The sequence below is a fragment of the Harmonia axyridis genome, chromosome X (genome assembly GCF_914767665.1).
Source record: "Harmonia axyridis chromosome X, icHarAxyr1.1, whole genome shotgun sequence".
Classification (NCBI taxonomy): domain Eukaryota; kingdom Metazoa; phylum Arthropoda; class Insecta; order Coleoptera; family Coccinellidae; genus Harmonia; species Harmonia axyridis.
Genome location: NC_059508.1, coordinates 26,774,635 through 26,793,066, shown reverse-complemented (window position 1 = coordinate 26,793,066; position 18,432 = coordinate 26,774,635). Strand labels below are relative to the sequence as shown.

The following is an 18,432-nucleotide window of genomic DNA, read 5'->3' as shown; positions in this document are numbered from 1 at the left end:
GTATCCCAAATTAAAGATCCGATATCAATAGTGCAATATAACCTTACTTAATTTCTTCCAACAAAATGCGTTACGAATTTCAATTTTGATTATGGATTTTCCATCAGTCTTTTGATATCCTCTATATCTTGGCGCAATAGCTTATTTTAAGCTGGAAGCAAATTATGCCGTCTTATTTCCAATTCGATCACTCAACTGCAAAAGATTCTGATGACCAGCATTAGAGAGAAGCGATACCGTGATTTCTAGATCACGTTGTGAAACGTGAACGTTACTTTATGATATCAGTGAAATTAAAGCGTGACGTGATCACTGTTTAGGTTGCTTGTTAATAATATTTGTATGAATCACCCAAACCTTAGTTCGTTTATCTTTGCAACTCGAATTGGTCACTCATTCAAAGCAAAATTGTTATGAAAACATCCATTTTTCTTACATATTCAACTCTTTTCCTTATTTCAGATTTAGTTAGGAACGTAACAGAAGGATATCGATTTTTCAAATGTTTCCTCAAATTTGAAGAGGTGATTTTGAAAGATAATTTCAACTTGCATAAATTACAAGTAGCATAATTTACATCAACTTTTGTGAAGAAAGCCCAAAGATTGCTGGTCTTTCGCCTGTTATTATTCTTTCGCCTATTATTATTATGTCGCTGACGTGTTTTCGTTTATTTTTTATAATACAGAGTACCATTTATTGCTTCGGTTGACAACTTCAATATAGAAAGAATTTCTTTGGGGTTGTTTATCAAAGATAAGCATAAAATTAGAATTTTATTGCCACCACCAATTATGCAGTAATGCAGTAGTTATTAGTTTGCAGCAAGTATTTATTGTTTAACTAGTTCTACAAAAATACTTCCTACAGCATGCGAAGTTGCCTACGATGCTGGGATTGTCATAAAAATATGCAATTATGTTAGTCGAAAAAGGTTCCGAAGCAATAAAAACATCAGGCTGCCTTCATAATTTACGATTGCAACGGACGATGATATGCCCTGAAAAGATCTGTGAAATGTTCAAACTGTGATCCCGTCACGCTCTGTATTCGTTTTTCGGAACCGTGACTACCTGTGACATTCTGATCTCAGTGATTAAATCACAGTTCGTGAAATATCGCTCTTCTCTAATCAGCATTCCACCGACTGTTTCATAACATTTTGAAGAGGATAATGAGCATACAAGTTGTAAATAACATCCCATCACCAGTAAGGGTTAATGTACAACAATCTAGCTTGCGACATGTTTGGAATACCATAGACGATGAGATGGCGGTAGTTTTTGCAGACACTCGCCATTGCTAGAGTCCATCGAACTCTGTGCTAAGCTTTAATTCTTCGGGTTTGATGAAATGTCCATCAGTTGATTATTCAGGTGATGCGTCAGCAGTGTTGTGAAAGGCAGTGCTATGGTTCCTAAATGGTTTTGTCGGAGATGACCCGGGACCAACTTCTATTTTCTTTTGAAGTTTGTAGGTTCGGGTATATACCCGAACTTAAATAGGTGGAGTCAATTTAGGTGGTACGATCTCAAATAAAAAGTTTACACTGAGAAGGTAATTTTTTAGTTTTCACTTATCGTCAGATTGATCGATTGAAGATGCCTCCTAAAACTAGCGGAAAAGCTGCCAAGAAAGCTGGCAAGGCCCAAAAAAACATTTCTAAAAGCGACAAGAAGAAGAAACGCAAGAGGAAGGAAAGTTACGCTATCTACATTTATAAAGTATTGAAACAAGTCCATCCGGATACGGGTATTTCAAGCAAGGCTATGAGCATCATGAACAGTTTCGTTAATGATATTTTCGAACGCATCGCCGCCGAGGCGAGTAGACTTGCTCACTACAACAAACGTTCGACAATAACCAGCAGGGAAATTCAAACAGCAGTGCGCCTTCTCTTGCCCGGTGAGTTGGCAAAACACGCCGTCAGCGAAGGAACTAAAGCAGTAACAAAATACACCAGTTCCAAATAAAGCAGGAATTGTTGTTGCATATCAAACGGTTCTTTTCAGAACCACAAATTTTTAAAACTTATAATTATAGTCTGATATCTAATTTCACCGTTAACGACATGTAGATTTATCAATTTGAAATAATCCATACTAATATAATTCGAATATGTTCGTCAACTTCCTATACCATGTCTGATAATTTTGCACACCAATATCATATATATATATATATATGTATATATATTCGGTTCAATGTTATTTACCTGCTTTTCAATTGTTACTATATATATATATAAATATATATTTATACCGTTGCAGGGTAAGGCTTAGAGGTTGCCGGTTCCTCTCAGAACAAGGCAACACTCAATTGCTTCTGAGGAAACTTCTCACAATTCTCGTGGTCCACAAGATCATCTCCTTTTGCGCCTTCTCTATTAGATCTTCGTGAAGTCCAAGTTTGGCTGTGTTCCCAGTTAGATGCATCTCAACCAGCCCATTCGTGGTGTGAGTAGATATATATATATATATATATATATATATATATATATGTATATATATATATATATATATATATATATATATATATATATATATATATATATATATATATATATATAGATATATATATATATATATATATATATATATATATATATATATATATATATATATAAACAATGGTTTAAGGGGTGTTGGAAAACTTCAATTGTTACTAACTTCTTTATTTCATCAGTCGACGTTTCGATCCTTGGTTGGGATCTTCTTCAGGACTTCTATAAAACAAACAACATACAAATATAACAAACATTGCAGAAAAGACAACATGTTAAAACGCACCGAAATGCGAAGAGTTACCAGATCTTAAGTTGCACTGAATCTTATACAGATTTGGAGGAAAAAATTATTAATTAACTTGAACACAAAATAGTCTCTAATACAATAACGTCTCTTTTTTATATCACACACTTCCTTATTCTCTTGAAAACTTATTTTTGAAATTCTTTCTTCATCCATCTGACAACTGCGTAAAAAACGAACGGGGTTAGGTCGGGTTCATAGAACATCATAGATCTTCAACTGACATTGGAGAACATAGAACTTGAGATCAACAACTCACTCTCACTAAGTTGGTTTGAATGTATCAGATATGAATAAATGTTGCTAATGTTCTCTATATCCTTTCTGTAGTTCATGGAATTTTCATGTCGCTTAATGTGAATCATCTCCAGGAAACATCTTTTTCTCATATTCTCCTCGCACTCCAAGACTGTCACCGAATCATAGTCCATTCGATGGTCAACTGATCTTACATGTTCTGCCAGTGCACAAATCTTTCTAGGATTCTTAATGTCGCTGATATGTTGAGTTATTCTTCTTTTAAGTTGTTGGGATGTTTGTCCGATATACACCTCATCACAATTTTGACAGGGTATTCTGTATACAACACAGCTTTTCTTATCAGTTTCTATCCTATCTTTCAAATTACTATAAAGTCTCTTTACTTTAAATTCAGTTCTAGGTATCACTTTGATGTTATCAGTTTTTAATAAGTTTATTAAGGATTTTGTCATTACATTAATCAGTGGAATGGAAGTAAATATAATTCTCTGATCTAAATTGGTGGATGCGATTTCGTCATTATTCTGTGGCTGTCCAGAATTCGATGAATTGTGTATCAATTTCTTTAAAAGGTTCTTGGGGTAACCATTCTCAAGCATCAACTGATATAATAGTTTCATATTCTTCTCCTTCAGAGTGGGGTGTGATATTCTTTGTATACGATTCTTCAATCCTGTAACCATATTGATTTTTTGTCTCTGAGGGTGGTTGGAAAAATAATGCAAGTATCTACCTGAGCTAGAGGGCTTTCTATACCAATCAAGAATCAGTGTATTGTCAGGTCTTCTAATGACTAGGGTATCTAGGAAAGGCACACTATTGTTATTTTCTAATTCTATGGTAAATTTTATAGACTCACTCTGTCTGTTGAACCTTTCAAGAGTGTAAGATGTCTTATCACTGGGAACTGCACAAATGATGTCATCTACATATTTTTTAATAAAAGGCATCTCAAAGGGGATATCTGTTAGGATGCCATCTAGGAGGAAATCCATCACTACCTCTGCAATGGAAGGGCTGAATTTAGACCCCATTGGGGAACCTAGTATTTGGTTGTAGAAATTACCTTGGAAGATGAAATAGTTGGAGTTGAAAAGAAATCTGATGATGTTGATGAAGTCTTCCTTAGGTATTGTGGTGTGGCTACTGATTGATTCCCATCTGTGTTGAATTGCAGACAGAGCTAATTCTAATGAAATATTGGTAAAGAGGGATACCACATCAAGGCTGATGAGGACATAATCTTCTGGCAATTGGAATTCACTAATGAAGGTGGAAAAAGAGAAAGAATCTTCTACGTAATATCTGCCTCTAGAAACACTTAAATAACTTGAAATTATTTCAGATATATAACCTGATATCTTAGATGTTGGTGTATTCAAAGAGGAGATGATGGGTCTGAGGGAGAGAACAGGTTTATGGACTTTAGGTAGTCCATAAAATCTTGCAGGAATTATTGTTATTTTCTAATTCTATGGTAAATTTTATAGACTCACTCTGTCTGTTGAACCTTTCAAGAGTGTAAGATGTCTTATCACTGGGAACTGCACAAATGATGTCATCTACATATTTTTTAATAAAAGGCATCTCAAAGGGGATATCTGTTAGGATGCCATCTAGGAGGAAATCCATCACTACCTCTGCAATGGAAGGGCTGAATTTAGACCCCATTGGGGAACCTAGTATTTGGTTGTAGAAATTACCTTGGAAGATGAAATAGTTGGAGTTGAAAAGAAATCTGATGATGTTGATGAAGTCTTCCTAAAGTCTACCTAAAGTCCATAAACCTGTTCTCTCCCTCAGACCCATCATCTCCTCTTTGAATACACCAACATCTAAGATATCAGGTTATATATCTGAAATAATTTCAAGTTATTTAAGTGTTTCTAGAGGCAGATATTACGTAGAAGATTCTTTCTCTTTTTCCACCTTCATTAGTGAATTCCAATTGCCAGAAGATTATGTCCTCATCAGCCTTGATGTGGTATCCCTCTTTACCAATATTTCATTAGAATTAGCTCTGTCTGCAATTCAACACAGATGGGAATCAATCAGTAGCCACACCACAATACCTAAGGAAGACTTCATCAACATCATCAGATTTCTTTTCAACTCCAACTATTTCATCTTCCAAGGTAATTTCTACAACCAAATACTAGGTTCCCCAATGGGGTCTAAATTCAGCCCTTCCATTGCAGAGGTAGTGATGGATTTCCTCCTAGATGGCATCCTAACAGATATCCCCTTTGAGATGCCTTTTATTAAAAAATATGTAGATGACATCATTTGTGCAGTTCCCAGTGATAAGACATCTTACACTCTTGAAAGGTTCAACAGACAGAGTGAGTCTATAAAATTTACCATAGAATTAGAAAATAACAATAGTGTGCCTTTCCTAGATACCCTAGTCATTAGAAGACCTGACAATACACTGATTCTTGATTGGTATAGAAAGCCCTCTAGCTCAGGTAGATACTTGCATTATTTTTCCAACCACCCTCAGAGACAAAAAATCAATATGGTTACAGGATTGAAGAATCGTATACAAAGAATATCACACCCCACTCTGAAGGAGAAGAATATGAAACTATTATATCAGTTGATGCTTGAGAATGGTTACCCCAAGAACCTTTTAAAGAAATTGATACACAATTCATCGAATTCTGGACAGCCACAGAATAATGACGAAATCGCATCCACCAATTTAGATCAGAGAATTATATTTACTTCCATTCCACTGATTAATGTAATGACAAAATCCTTAATAAACTTATTAAAAACTGATAACATCAAAGTGATACCTAGAACTGAATTTAAAGTAAAGAGACTTTATAGTAATTTGAAAGATAGGATAGAAACTGATAAGAAAAGCTGTGTTGTATACAGAATACCCTGTCAAAATTGTGATGAGGTGTATATCGGACAAACATCCCAACAACTTAAAAGAAGAATAACTCAACATATCAGCGACATTAAGAATCCTAGAAAGATTTGTGCACTGGCAGAACATGTAAGATCAGTTGACCATCGAATGGACTATGATTCGGTGACAGTCTTGGAGTGCGAGGAGAATATGAGAAAAAGATGTTTCCTGGAGATGATTCACATTAAGCGACATGAAAATTCCATGAACTACAGAAAGGATATAGAGAACATTAGCAACATTTATTCATATCTGATACATTCAAACCAACTTAGTGAGAGTGAGTTGTTGATCTCAAGTTCTATGTTCTCCAATGTCAGTTGAAGATCTATGATGTTCTATGAACCCGACCTAACCCCGTTCGTTTTTTACGCAGTTGTCAGATGGATGAAGAAAGAATTTCAAAAATAAGTTTTCAAGAGAATAAGGAAGTGTGTGATATAAAAAAGAGACGTTATTGTATTAGAGACTATTTTGTGTTCAAGTTAATTAATAATTTTTTCCTCCAAATCTGTATAAGATTCAGTGCAACTTAAGATCTGGTAACTCTTCGCATTTCGGTGCGTTTTAACATGTTGTCTTTTCTGCAATGTTTGTTATATTTGTATGTTGTTTGTTTTATAGAAGTCCTGAAGAAGATCCCAACCAAGGATCGAAACGTCGACTGATGAAATAAAGAAGTTAGTAACAATTGAAGTTTTCCAACACCCCTTAAACCATTGTTTATTAATTACTTTAGGAAATTATCATATTTTGTATATATATATATATATATATATATATATATATATATATATATATATATATAAACCTGTTGCAAACAGTGATTGTTAAAAATATATATATATATATATATATATATATATATATATATATATATATCTATATATATATATCAATATATATATCTATATATATATATATATATATATATCTATATAAGGATAAGGACAGTCCCTCTCAGAGAAATACTAACCGTAGACACGTGTTTCGGGCTTTCGGCCCTCATCAGTACGGTGAACAAGTGTTAGGATGTGCAACACTTGAAAGAAACAACAAACAAACAGAGTCAACAACAGAAGCCAGCAATCCATTTGTGGTTTCAGCAGGAAGACCCAATGTGTTTTCGGGCAACAACCGACATCACCACGCGAAAAGCTATAACTAACTGCGTGACATCCGAATCCAGGAATAATAACATGTCGGAAGGATAACGAGGGTAATTGTTCATAAAACAAATCATAAGGATAAGGACAGTTCTCTGAGAGGGACTGTCCTTATCCTTATGATTTGTTTTATGAACAATTACCCTCGTTATCCTTCCGACATATATCTATATATATATATATATATATATATATATATATATATATATATATACAGGGTGAGTCTTTGACTTGTACATATATTTTAACCGAAGGTTCTTGAGGTCAAAAGAAACACTTTTTTCATTTACCATTTTTTCCGATTCGGCCCTGTTAAAAAGATATAGCCATTTTAAATTTTCAAAATGAGCTAATTCACCCCTGAAAACCGGAACACTGAAGTTTTCTCAAGCATAAGATATACCTCTCGAACCTTGGAAATAAGCTACTAAATTAGAAAAACCATCATAAACTTACGTTTAACATTCCATTTGTTGAACAAAGTAGTGTTTATAATCAAATAAATGAGTTATTCCAATTTCGTTGACGCTAAAGATTAAATATTCTTCTCTTGATTTCTATTTCATTTTCGATAATTATAACGAATTGAGCTCGCTACCAGCCATATTAGCTCTGATACTCATATCCATTCATTCATTATATTTCATTTATATGATATCGTTGTTTATTTTTCGTGCAAGAATTAACCTTAAAATCTCAAATAAATAATATTCATCTATGAAAGATCTAACACAGACTATAGTAATCTGTGGTTTTAAGTTTGAATTTCAAATTTCGAGTGATGCCAAATATAAACACAGCAGTTCGGTTCGAATAATCTATGTTCTAACCTAAAATTTTCATTTACAGTTTACACTGTTATTGTTATAAGATATTTGTTATGAAATGAAGCATTTGATTTGTTCCAACTATCTCATAAAAATATTGAAATGCATCAATATTTTTGAAACCATCAGTATGAAAATATGGAAATATGTAAAATATTCTGGCTCTGTAATCAATGGAAAATGTTAGACTCCACTTGTAATCAAATTTGTTGTTAATGTGTACCTACATTATAGCCAACTTTACTACTTAATTCATCTTGATTTTGGCATTGAAAATAAATGAGAAGTATTCAATATAATTATCCACAATAGAATATTTGGTTTCTTTCAACTCACCTGATTTGTTTTCACATTAAAACAATTATGGCCCTCTTGGAAGTATGTCAATCATAAGCTCTTAGGATGAATTTATGGAATAGCAAAAGAATAAAAGTATTCAATCTCAATCACATGAAAATTTGTCTAGTATGTACCTAGTGGTATGTTTCGATGTGTGTGGTATGTTTCGATGTGAGTTAGAATGAGCCGAAGAAGAATACAGTATTGTTCGATAGCAGCAGTCTTTAGTGGGATATTGATTGTTGTCATTATAATGGGACTATTTTGTGAAAACTTTTTTAAACATGGGTTTTATGAATAATCTGGACTTTTCAAAAAGAATGTTGATTTTAGTGAAGTATCTTCTTATTATCAGAGCTGTGCCAAAGCTCAGTGATTTTTAATCAAATCGAGGAGTTGAGGTGAGCTTATTCAAATAACTTCATTTTCAAACTAAGTTGGCTAGTACTTCAATTCTTAAATCTGAGACATGACTTCATAGTAAATATTCATTTCTGTGGTTTTTTTTCCACAATAGAACAGAGTTGCATTCAGCCAAAGTACCCAATTTTTTGAATTTCACAGATAATTTTTTTTTTTTAAGATCAAGTTATTCGAAAACGGCGCTTTGTACGAGAAAATATGAAGAATACTTTTATTTTTCAAATTAGCCAAATATTCTTCAATGAACGTTCAAATTACTATTAAGAGTTGGTTTCTTCGAATTTCTGGTATTTTGATGGTATGTTATGTTCATAACATAGAAACAGAAGAATGTGTATGGAATCTGGTGTTCGGAGAAGATGTATCACATCAAAAAAAAGCTATATTTCAAAAATCATTTCCTTCGATACAACCATTTCCGAGATATAGCCGATAATCACATTTTTTTAACGATTTTCAACAGCCTGTATCTTTTTAACCGGGCCGAATCGGAAAAAATGGTAAAGGAAAAAAGTGTTTCTTTTGACCTCAGGAATCTTGGGTTAAAATATATGTACAAGTCAAAGACTCACCCTGTATATATATATATATATATATATATATATATATATATATATATATATAGTATATTTCAACCAACAAAGAAAATCATGATTCAAGACGAGACAACCAAACATACACCTCGATTTATATATATATATATATATATATATATCGTGAATCTTTAAGGGAATTCGACTGATAAGAAGGATTTCAGTTCTACTCTTTATTCATACCAAGCTTTCGGAACTGGTTAGTTCCTTCCTCAGGGTTACTACAATTTTAACAATTAAAATTAAAATTACATATACAAAAAGAACTTTCCCAAATCTTTAAAAACAGTCACTTACAGAATTTGAGGTTGTCTCCTTAATAAGTTAAAATTCATCAATTAACGCTTTTTAAGTAAATTAGTCTCAAATACTCTATCAGTTGGATTAATCTTTCTTTGTCAATTGGATGTGAAGTATAAACAGTGTGTCTAACCTAACTTAATTATTTTCTTTGGTACATATCACAGAATCTCATTGCGTCAACTTTGGTTTACTTTTTCTTCTTATTTTTATTCGTCTAGTGGTCCATCATAGACTCGTTCCCGGTTTGGATATGTTAACAGGAACGTGTAAACATTGCTTAATCTTTGTACGTCAGTTTTTTTATTTATTGGATTTTCTTGATTTCTTATGTTGATCATTTCTTGTATCAGTCTTTTATTATATTTACCTTCCGTACATAATACTTCTGTATTTTCAAAATCAATTTTATGATCCTTTTTCATTGAGTGTACAGCTAAAGCACATCGTGGGTTCATTGTCCGGATATCACTCTTATGTAAAGTTAATCGACTCTTTAACCATTGAGATGTTTGTCCCACATAGGTGCTATCACATTCGGAACATTTAATTTTATACACTACATTAGATTTCAGTGGGTTTGGTGTTATATCTTTCAATTTACTGTATAACATCTTGATAGTTTTCGTGTTGTATGTACTTATTTTTACTTTTTCATCTTTAAAACAATTCTTAATTTTGCTGGTTAGATTTCCTATGTTGGGAAGGCTGCCATATTTTATTACAGGATCATCTTGAACTATATTTTCAATTTGTTCAGGTTTTCGTCGAGATTCTGTTATGGAGACTCTGTCAGTTTCATACATTAGTTTGTCGAGCATTTGTTTTGGATAGGAATTTTGCCGAAAGATCTCATGTAATTTCTTTATGTTCGCATCCACCATATCTGGATGGCAGATTCTTTGTATCCTGTTTTTCATTTCTTTGATACAATTTATTTTCATGTTTATCGGATGTTCTGATTTGAAATGTATGAATTTGTTTGAATTTGTTTCTTTTTGATACCAGTCCAGTTTAATTATGTTATTTATTCTGCAAACCTTTGTATCCAGGAATGGAACAGAATTATTTTCATCTTCTCTTTCACTTGTAAATTGGATGTTCAAGTCAAAACTGTTAAATACCTGAATTATCTCCTCCAAGCCTGTTTTCGGTATTGCAAGTATCAAATCATCTACAAATTTTTTTAAGAAAAACACCTTGAAGGACAACTTTGGAATGGAAATGTCCAAAACATAATCCATAACATAAAGGGACAGTACCGGGCTAAGTTTGGACCCCATAGCACAGCCAAATGTCTGTACATAAAATTTCCCTTCAAATATGAAATAGTTGTTATCGAGTATGAACTCAACGATCTCCATAAACAGTGTTTTGGGTACATTACAATGTTCTTCAATCTTACTCCACTTAGTCTCTAGCACTTTCATCACTAGTTCTTTATATATATTCCCAAACAGGTTTACCACATCTAATGAGACTACTTCATATTCTGGTGGAATAGCAAGGTCATTAATAAATGTTGCAAATTCAAACGAATCTTTTATATAATAGTCATTATTTTGGTTGTAAGCATTCGAGAGTATTTTTGCTATAAATTCAGCCAGTGTTGACATTGGGCTCTGTAAGAGTAAAACTGAAATCCTTCTTATCAGTCGAATTCCCTTAAAGATTCACGATATTTATAGTACGACTGTTATCTGGAGACAATATATATGTATATATATATATATATATATATATATATATATATATATATATAAATAATATCAGTAACTGTTTAGTTTCCATGCGTTCTACCGTTGTAAAATCCCGCCCAGTTTCCCTTCTTATCTCTTCGTTCCTGATATGTTGCAATCTGGAAACTCTACAAGATCTTATCGAAATGTCCATCTCTAATTTGTCTATGGTCTTTTTTTTTCTGGAAGTTGCCAGCATTCACAGCCATAAGTTAAAATAGATTCTACAACTGTTGTGTAGATTGTTGCCTCTGATATTGAAACCTTTTTTTTTCGTTTCAGTAGCCGTTCAGTTGTTTATAGATAGAGTTGAGTAGGGGTGGAGGAGTCTCGATAGAAATGGCCCCCATTAATTGGGGATCTGCTTAGTGGTTATGTTTGCCTTAGAATGTTAGATGATATCATAGTTCTCCAGTCGCATACTCCAGGAAGTTTATTTTAATTGGGGTCGGATCTTGTATATTCTCAAAATTTAAATATGTATGTCGTAAAAAGATTTACCCAGATTTTTTCCTAATTAGGATGTCTATTAGCTGTTCTTTCGATCCTATTCTTGGGGCATCCTTTCTGCTGTGTAGTAATTTTCAACTCTGTATTTCTCAGAGTAACTAACGCTAAAAGATTACATATATCATGCTGTTACAATCATTACGTGTTCTTCAATTAACGGAAACTCTAGAGCCCGTAAGCAATCAGAGGTCTCCCCAAAGGACGTAGTTAATATCACACAATCTACTTCTACGAAAGATGAAAAAAAACTCCTCTCCTGACCTATCTAGCTGCCGGTATCACTAGGCAACAACAGTACCTAGAAGTGAAGGGAATCCAATATGCTGATGTCATCATCAAAATGACATCACACCGAATAAATAAGTCAAAATCATTATTTTGATCCGTATCTGATAGAACGCTCGAGCTTTTCGGATTCTGAAGAGTTTTTATGTCAAAATAGACGACGTAATATCCCCACCAGACAAATGGAAGCAGGAGTGCCTCAAGGTTCAGTTCTAAGCCCAAAATCAACAACATCTGCATATGCAACGCCCCAAAAAGGTCAAGGAATATGCTAGCTCTATACGCAGATGATAGATGTCATTTACAGAATAGTGATCGCAGCACTAGATGATTTATATATTACAGACGAATGTTTCATTAAGGTGAAAGATTCAAATGAAATGACTAAACCTGCATAGTCAACTGTGCGATTGTATTTTTCTTCCTGTTAATTTCTAGCTGTTTGCGGAACCAATTATCAAATATATTGGGACTGTATGCAAATAAAAAAACAAACAAAAAACAAATAATAATTCAAACTCTATGGATGGCAATCAATGGCATTCAATGTATGAAATTAGTATACTAAGCCCTACCTCATTCAGAGTATGGAACGTACTACGCTGATTGGTCGAAACCGCGAGTATATATATATGTATACGAGGACATTTTCGAGGAATTATCAAAGCCCAACAATCATTTTACTCTCCCATATTCGCGTATTATATTATTATATTATAATGTCTGGTCGCGGTAAAGGTGGAAAAGTTAAGGGTAAGGCAAAGTCTCGTTCCAACCGAGCTGGATTACAATTTCCAGTTGGTCGTATTCATCGTTTATTACGCAAAGGAAATTATGCTGAACGAGTTGGAGCTGGAGCACCCGTCTATCTAGCCGCTGTTATGGAATATCTAGCCGCCGAAGTTTTGGAATTGGCCGGTAACGCAGCACGTGACAACAAGAAAACCAGAATTATTCCCAGACATCTTCAGCTGGCAATCAGAAACGACGAAGAGTTGAACAAATTGCTATCGGGAGTAACTATCGCTCAAGGTGGTGTTTTACCGAATATCCAAGCCGTCCTCTTGCCAAAGAAGACAGAAAAGAAATCATAAATACAATCTGTATGTGAAACGGCCCTTTTCAGGGCCACAATATTTCCTCATTGAAAAGATTTTTTTATCATCTGATCACTTTGGGTATAATAAAATTGCGACAATTTCACGGTCCTACTGACATTCGTAAGTAGGGTAAATGCTCTGATTTTCGACCAAATTAACAAAAACATCGATTTCGGGTACGACTTTTTCACACATAAACTAATCAAATTTTAAAGGTGTTGATGTTCATCGATTCTTTGGCTAGTTTTAAATAATTTGTCATATAATTTTAAACGTTCTCTTCGCATTCAACCTTCGAAATGTGAAAACAGAAAATCTGAATAACATTCGGGTCACGACCATGCCGCAGAGTTCTCGACCATTTTTTTGTTTGTTTTCGACCACTAATAATAGTGGCCGCTCGCTTCTCGTCTTCACTTAAAAATTTTATATTTATATCAATCAGATGGATTTCAGATGAGGTAATTGAGTAAGAAACACTGGGAACGTAAAAAAATTATTCTGCAAAAGTTTTCATTTTCTATAAGTATTTCAAAATAGGAACTCATATTAAATAATATTATTTGGTTATTTTGTTCTTAATATCTTTTCAGAAACTAATGAGTATATAAAACACCGACCACAAGTGGTCGAGAATTAAGTATAGTATATCCAAAGTCACTTGGAGGAACCAGAATATTTCAATTATATGTTCAAGGGTTGTCCAAGTTTCCAGAAATTCCTTTGGGGCCAGTGAATTTATTGCCTAACAATACTTTCGAATAAACCCCCGGTATTTAGCGGATCGCGGTTTCCATTTCAAAGAGACATCTGGCCGAGCGTTTTTATGGACTAGTTCAAGTGGCTTTGTATATACTATACAATCAAATTGGTTCTCGACCGAGAATAAATGAAAGGTAGAATAAGTATGTTTCAACGTTAATTCAGTGGTCGCAAACTAATATTCAAAAAAAAAAAACGAACATGATCCAACAGAAATATATCGGTTGAAATAAACAATTATTGAAATTACATATTGGTTGTCGACCACTTTGGTCGAGAAATAAAAGGTAAAAATTTTCCAATACCAGTTCGCGACTGCCGAATAATATACATTTTCCTACAACTGCTATGAAAAGTAGCGTATTCTTCATAGCTTACTCAATTTCAAAACTATGTATTGCTCATACTGTGGGAAATATTATTTCTCACAGCACTTTGCCCACACCTCGCTTGGTAGACCAATGTAATTGGGCTTTTGAGTCGTTTCTATGGAAACGCGATAAATTCGCACATACATTTTGATTTGAATCAAGTCCATTACTTGAATTATTGAAATTTGTGCAGTTGTAGGAAAAGTACAGTGTGCAACATGTGGAGAAAGTCCTTTTCTCGCTCGTGTGAACTCGCGAGAAAAGTTGGACTTTCCCCACTTGTTGCACAATATACTATTTCAGCGCGAAAACTTTGACCTATACCCCTACTATGCAAACTATCTTGAAAGGGTAGCAATGGTCGAGAAAACACGTACGGCGGAAATATTTTACACTACAAGATATATTTTATTATTATTTTATCTCAAATCACGGAATGGTCGAGTCGAGAGACACTGACGGTCGGCTAACCAGTGCATTTACCCTATATACAGTGGCTTAGGTAGCTATTAGACCCGGGTCGATCGCAACCCACCGACGAGATAATCGGGTCGAAAGACTTAATATAATACAGTGGGAGATCAGGTAAGAAATTTACGAAATGGGTTGTTCTGAATAATGGTCTATTTTCGAATAAAAATGAACAAATTTGTAAAACAGTCCCCCACTATGAACAGTAGAAAAGGACTTATTCTAGTTAACTAGACCTTCAAACTTCGATTTATCGAATCGAATAAATTATCGTATAATTCGATAATTATCGTACCGGTGGCAACGATGGATTTCGGAGTTACTTTCGAGCTACAATTTATTTATTTTGTATTATTCAATAGTTATGTCAACTAATGGGGCTATGTTAATTGGTGCTTTTATCTTTTGAAAATGAAATAAAACAAAAGTAAAAGATAATGAAATCAAACTCAATAAAAAATAACTATACTACGAGGTTGCAACAGGTAAGTCGAGTCCGATTGTTCATTAAATTAGTGGAGAAATGGTGGACTGTATAAGCGACAGCGAAACATATGAAAATGATACTAAAGTCTAAAATTGTGGTTAACATTATAACTTACCTGATGGGCGTCAGGTTAGAAAACATAGCCTCTCCACAGGGCCCTTGGTGCGGGATATACAGGGTGTTTCCTAAACATACGGCAAAAATTCAGGGGGTTGTTCCTTGGACTATTTTAAGCATGTTTTGTCCTTGGATGATTTTTGAAAAACCTCTTTGTTTCGAAGATACAGGGCGAACAACATTTTTCATATTTTTAAAATTAATCATAGTTCAATAATTAATAATAATTTGGATTGGAAGAGGTGGACCTCATTTATGGCCTGCTCGTTCCCCGGACTTAAACCTCTTAGATTATTTCCTATGGGGCCATCTAAAATCATCAGTTTATACCACTCCAGTAGAAAATGTGGAAGACTTGCGAAATCGGATCATTGCTGGGTGTAACTTAATAAGAAATGATCCTGGTGTTTTTGAAAGGGTTCGGCAGTCAATGAGGAGAAGATTGGATGCTTGTATGCTGGCTAGAGGTGGTCATTTTCAACAGTTTTTGTAGGTTGAGTTGAATTTTCATGTAATTTTTCATAATAAAATGTTATTATCTGAAATTTTGTTTCCCCTATATCTTCGAAACAAATAGGTTTTTCAAAAATCATCAAAGGACAAAATATTCTTAGAATAGTCCAAGGAACAACCCCCTGAATTTTTGCCGCATGTTTAGGAAACACCCTGTATTTCAGCTCCAACTTTCGGTTTTCAAGGGCGGTGTAGAAAAGCTCTAACATAATGCGTTCGAGCGAATATAAAATCGACGAATAATGCGGGAGTTTCCGAATGAAGCCACCAATTGTTCACTTGTACACTCGCGAACTTACCATCTTTCGCTATACCTCGAACTCACACTAACAGGTAGGAAAGCTACACCTATCAATAACGCTCCCATGGTTTGAAAAATGCTAGGGTTCGTGTTGTAGTAAGGAAAATGTATCGACGAAAAGCTACAAAAATTCTACTTGCTGAAGAATCCGACAATCCGACAAGTTCGACAATCTAGGAATAAAAGTCGTAACTTAACAACATGAACACCTAATTGAAAATGCGTAAAGTGAATGATATCTTACCTACAAAAGGAAATTTTTTTACGGTTAATTGGGATCCGGGAATTGAAAGCACGCGGGATGATTTTATATCATCCCGATATGAAAAATTCAACGAGGTAGAGAATGATGAAAATGTTTCACGATTAATGAATTATGTAGAACCACACTCGAATCGTTTCGCCAACGATGTGATCTTCAGAAACGTTAGGCTACTAACTATATATAGCAAAACATGTCCCTGGGGAGGGGGGCTCAAACTACCTCCACTACCTACCACATTATAGGTTAATCGTAACACCTACCAATCACAGTATATCGTTATAATCTACTTATAACTAAACTACAATTTGTCACTAAGAACCGTAAACTTCAGCGGATTGTTAATTTTCCCTTTGAACATACGTTCCATTGTGGCCAAAAACACTCTTCATTAGAATACTTGAACAGTTTTAACGATCTATCACACCAATAATCAAGTTTTGATAATACTGACGACAGTTGAGTCATTAATTAAATTATCGCCGATTTCAACGGATAATGTTCGACTGTGAATTTGAATCCACGCCACCAGAACTTCGAGTAGCTATCCGAAAAGCGTACGAAGCTTTTATAAACTGGTGTGCGAGTGAAGATGAAATAAGTCCAGTGCATTATGCTAAATAGCGAGCATAGATACTTGAAAAGGCAGAATGTTGGATACAAAGCGAATAAGTCAAGTGTTCCTTCCGGAGCAATAAAAATTTCTGAACGATGCTCCTGTAGAATGTCTCCCTAGTGACGTAACTTCTGAATTCCTTCAGTGCATATTAAAACAGGTTGCTTTGATTATTGCCATCTCCTGAGTTGGCGCAGGTGCGATGAACTTCTGAAATTGAGAATGAATGTGATATGGAAACGTTAGAAAATCGGATCATAATAACTTATTCTCGCGCAAATCTTTCAATTACATAAGCAGAGTGGATCAAAATAGCGAAACAATACTGTGACACGCGCAACAAAAACTGCGACTGTAAAAAGGGTTATTCTTACAAATGAGGGGTTTGGCAAAGTTACACGACAGCCTTTAAAGCAGGGGGGTGAAACCGCTAGTGCTAACACTGGCAACGGATGTGACGTCACAGTCACTCAGCATTACACGGTATACGTATCACGATGTAAAAATTTTATTCTCATAACAAGCCAATCAGCGTTCGAGGTTTCCAATAAATAGGTATTTGATTGAACAGCCAACAATTAATTGTGTTTGTAATGCATGTATGGTAGCAATGAACAGATCAAGTAGTTTTTATTGTCGCTTATTACAAGTTCTGTTTTAGGTTTCAGGTAATCCATGAGAAACTAAATTTAGAACATAATTAGACTGGGTTTTTCCTCATATCGTATTTCAATGTACTAATATATCTGAAAGCCCTCTTACTTGCGATTATAATATTCCTTCAAAATCAACTGGATTTAAGTTAAATTCTGTTCCTCGGCCTTTACTGAAATATCAAATTAATTATCATCATCCCTATGATTCCAGAACTTCCCCAAATGTTTCTTGTATGGAAAATATTAATGATTTTAACATGCCATGTGAAAGTAAAACTTTCGATGATTTTTGAAGTTTGATGAATAATTAATATTTAGTTTTTTATGTTTCAGAAGGAAGAAAATCGTTATTTTGCATAGAAATATTTCTGATTTACATCTGAAAAAACACGTTTGTATAATGATTTCAAAACTTAATTGCAATGAAAAATGAATGATGACTATTTTGAGCAGTTCAATAGTTAATTTATGTTGTATATCTGGGACAAAATTTGATTTTCTCCTCACAAACAGAGTGGGCAAATTTCGATGTTTTTGCACTACAACTTCTAAACCTGAGGTGATAGACAAAATCTGATATCCCATATTCTCGGTCTCTTG

General features: G+C 34.2%; 2 protein-coding genes across 2 annotated transcripts; both read left to right on the top strand.

Annotated features, from left to right (window-relative positions):
• Positions 1–1,559: 1,559 nt before the first annotated feature.
• LOC123686230 (histone H2B-like) lies at positions 1,560–2,021 on the top strand. Its single transcript, XM_045626246.1, has one exon. The coding sequence runs from the start codon at positions 1,602–1,604 to the stop codon at positions 1,971–1,973; it is 372 nt and encodes a 123-aa protein (XP_045482202.1). The 5' UTR covers positions 1,560–1,601; the 3' UTR covers positions 1,974–2,021.
• A 10,270-nt stretch (positions 2,022–12,291) lies between these two features.
• Positions 12,292–13,360, top strand: LOC123686245 (histone H2A-like). Its single transcript, XM_045626264.1, has one exon. The coding sequence runs from the start codon at positions 12,764–12,766 to the stop codon at positions 13,268–13,270; it is 507 nt and encodes a 168-aa protein (XP_045482220.1). The 5' UTR covers positions 12,292–12,763; the 3' UTR covers positions 13,271–13,360.
• Positions 13,361–18,432: the final 5,072 nt, after the last annotated feature.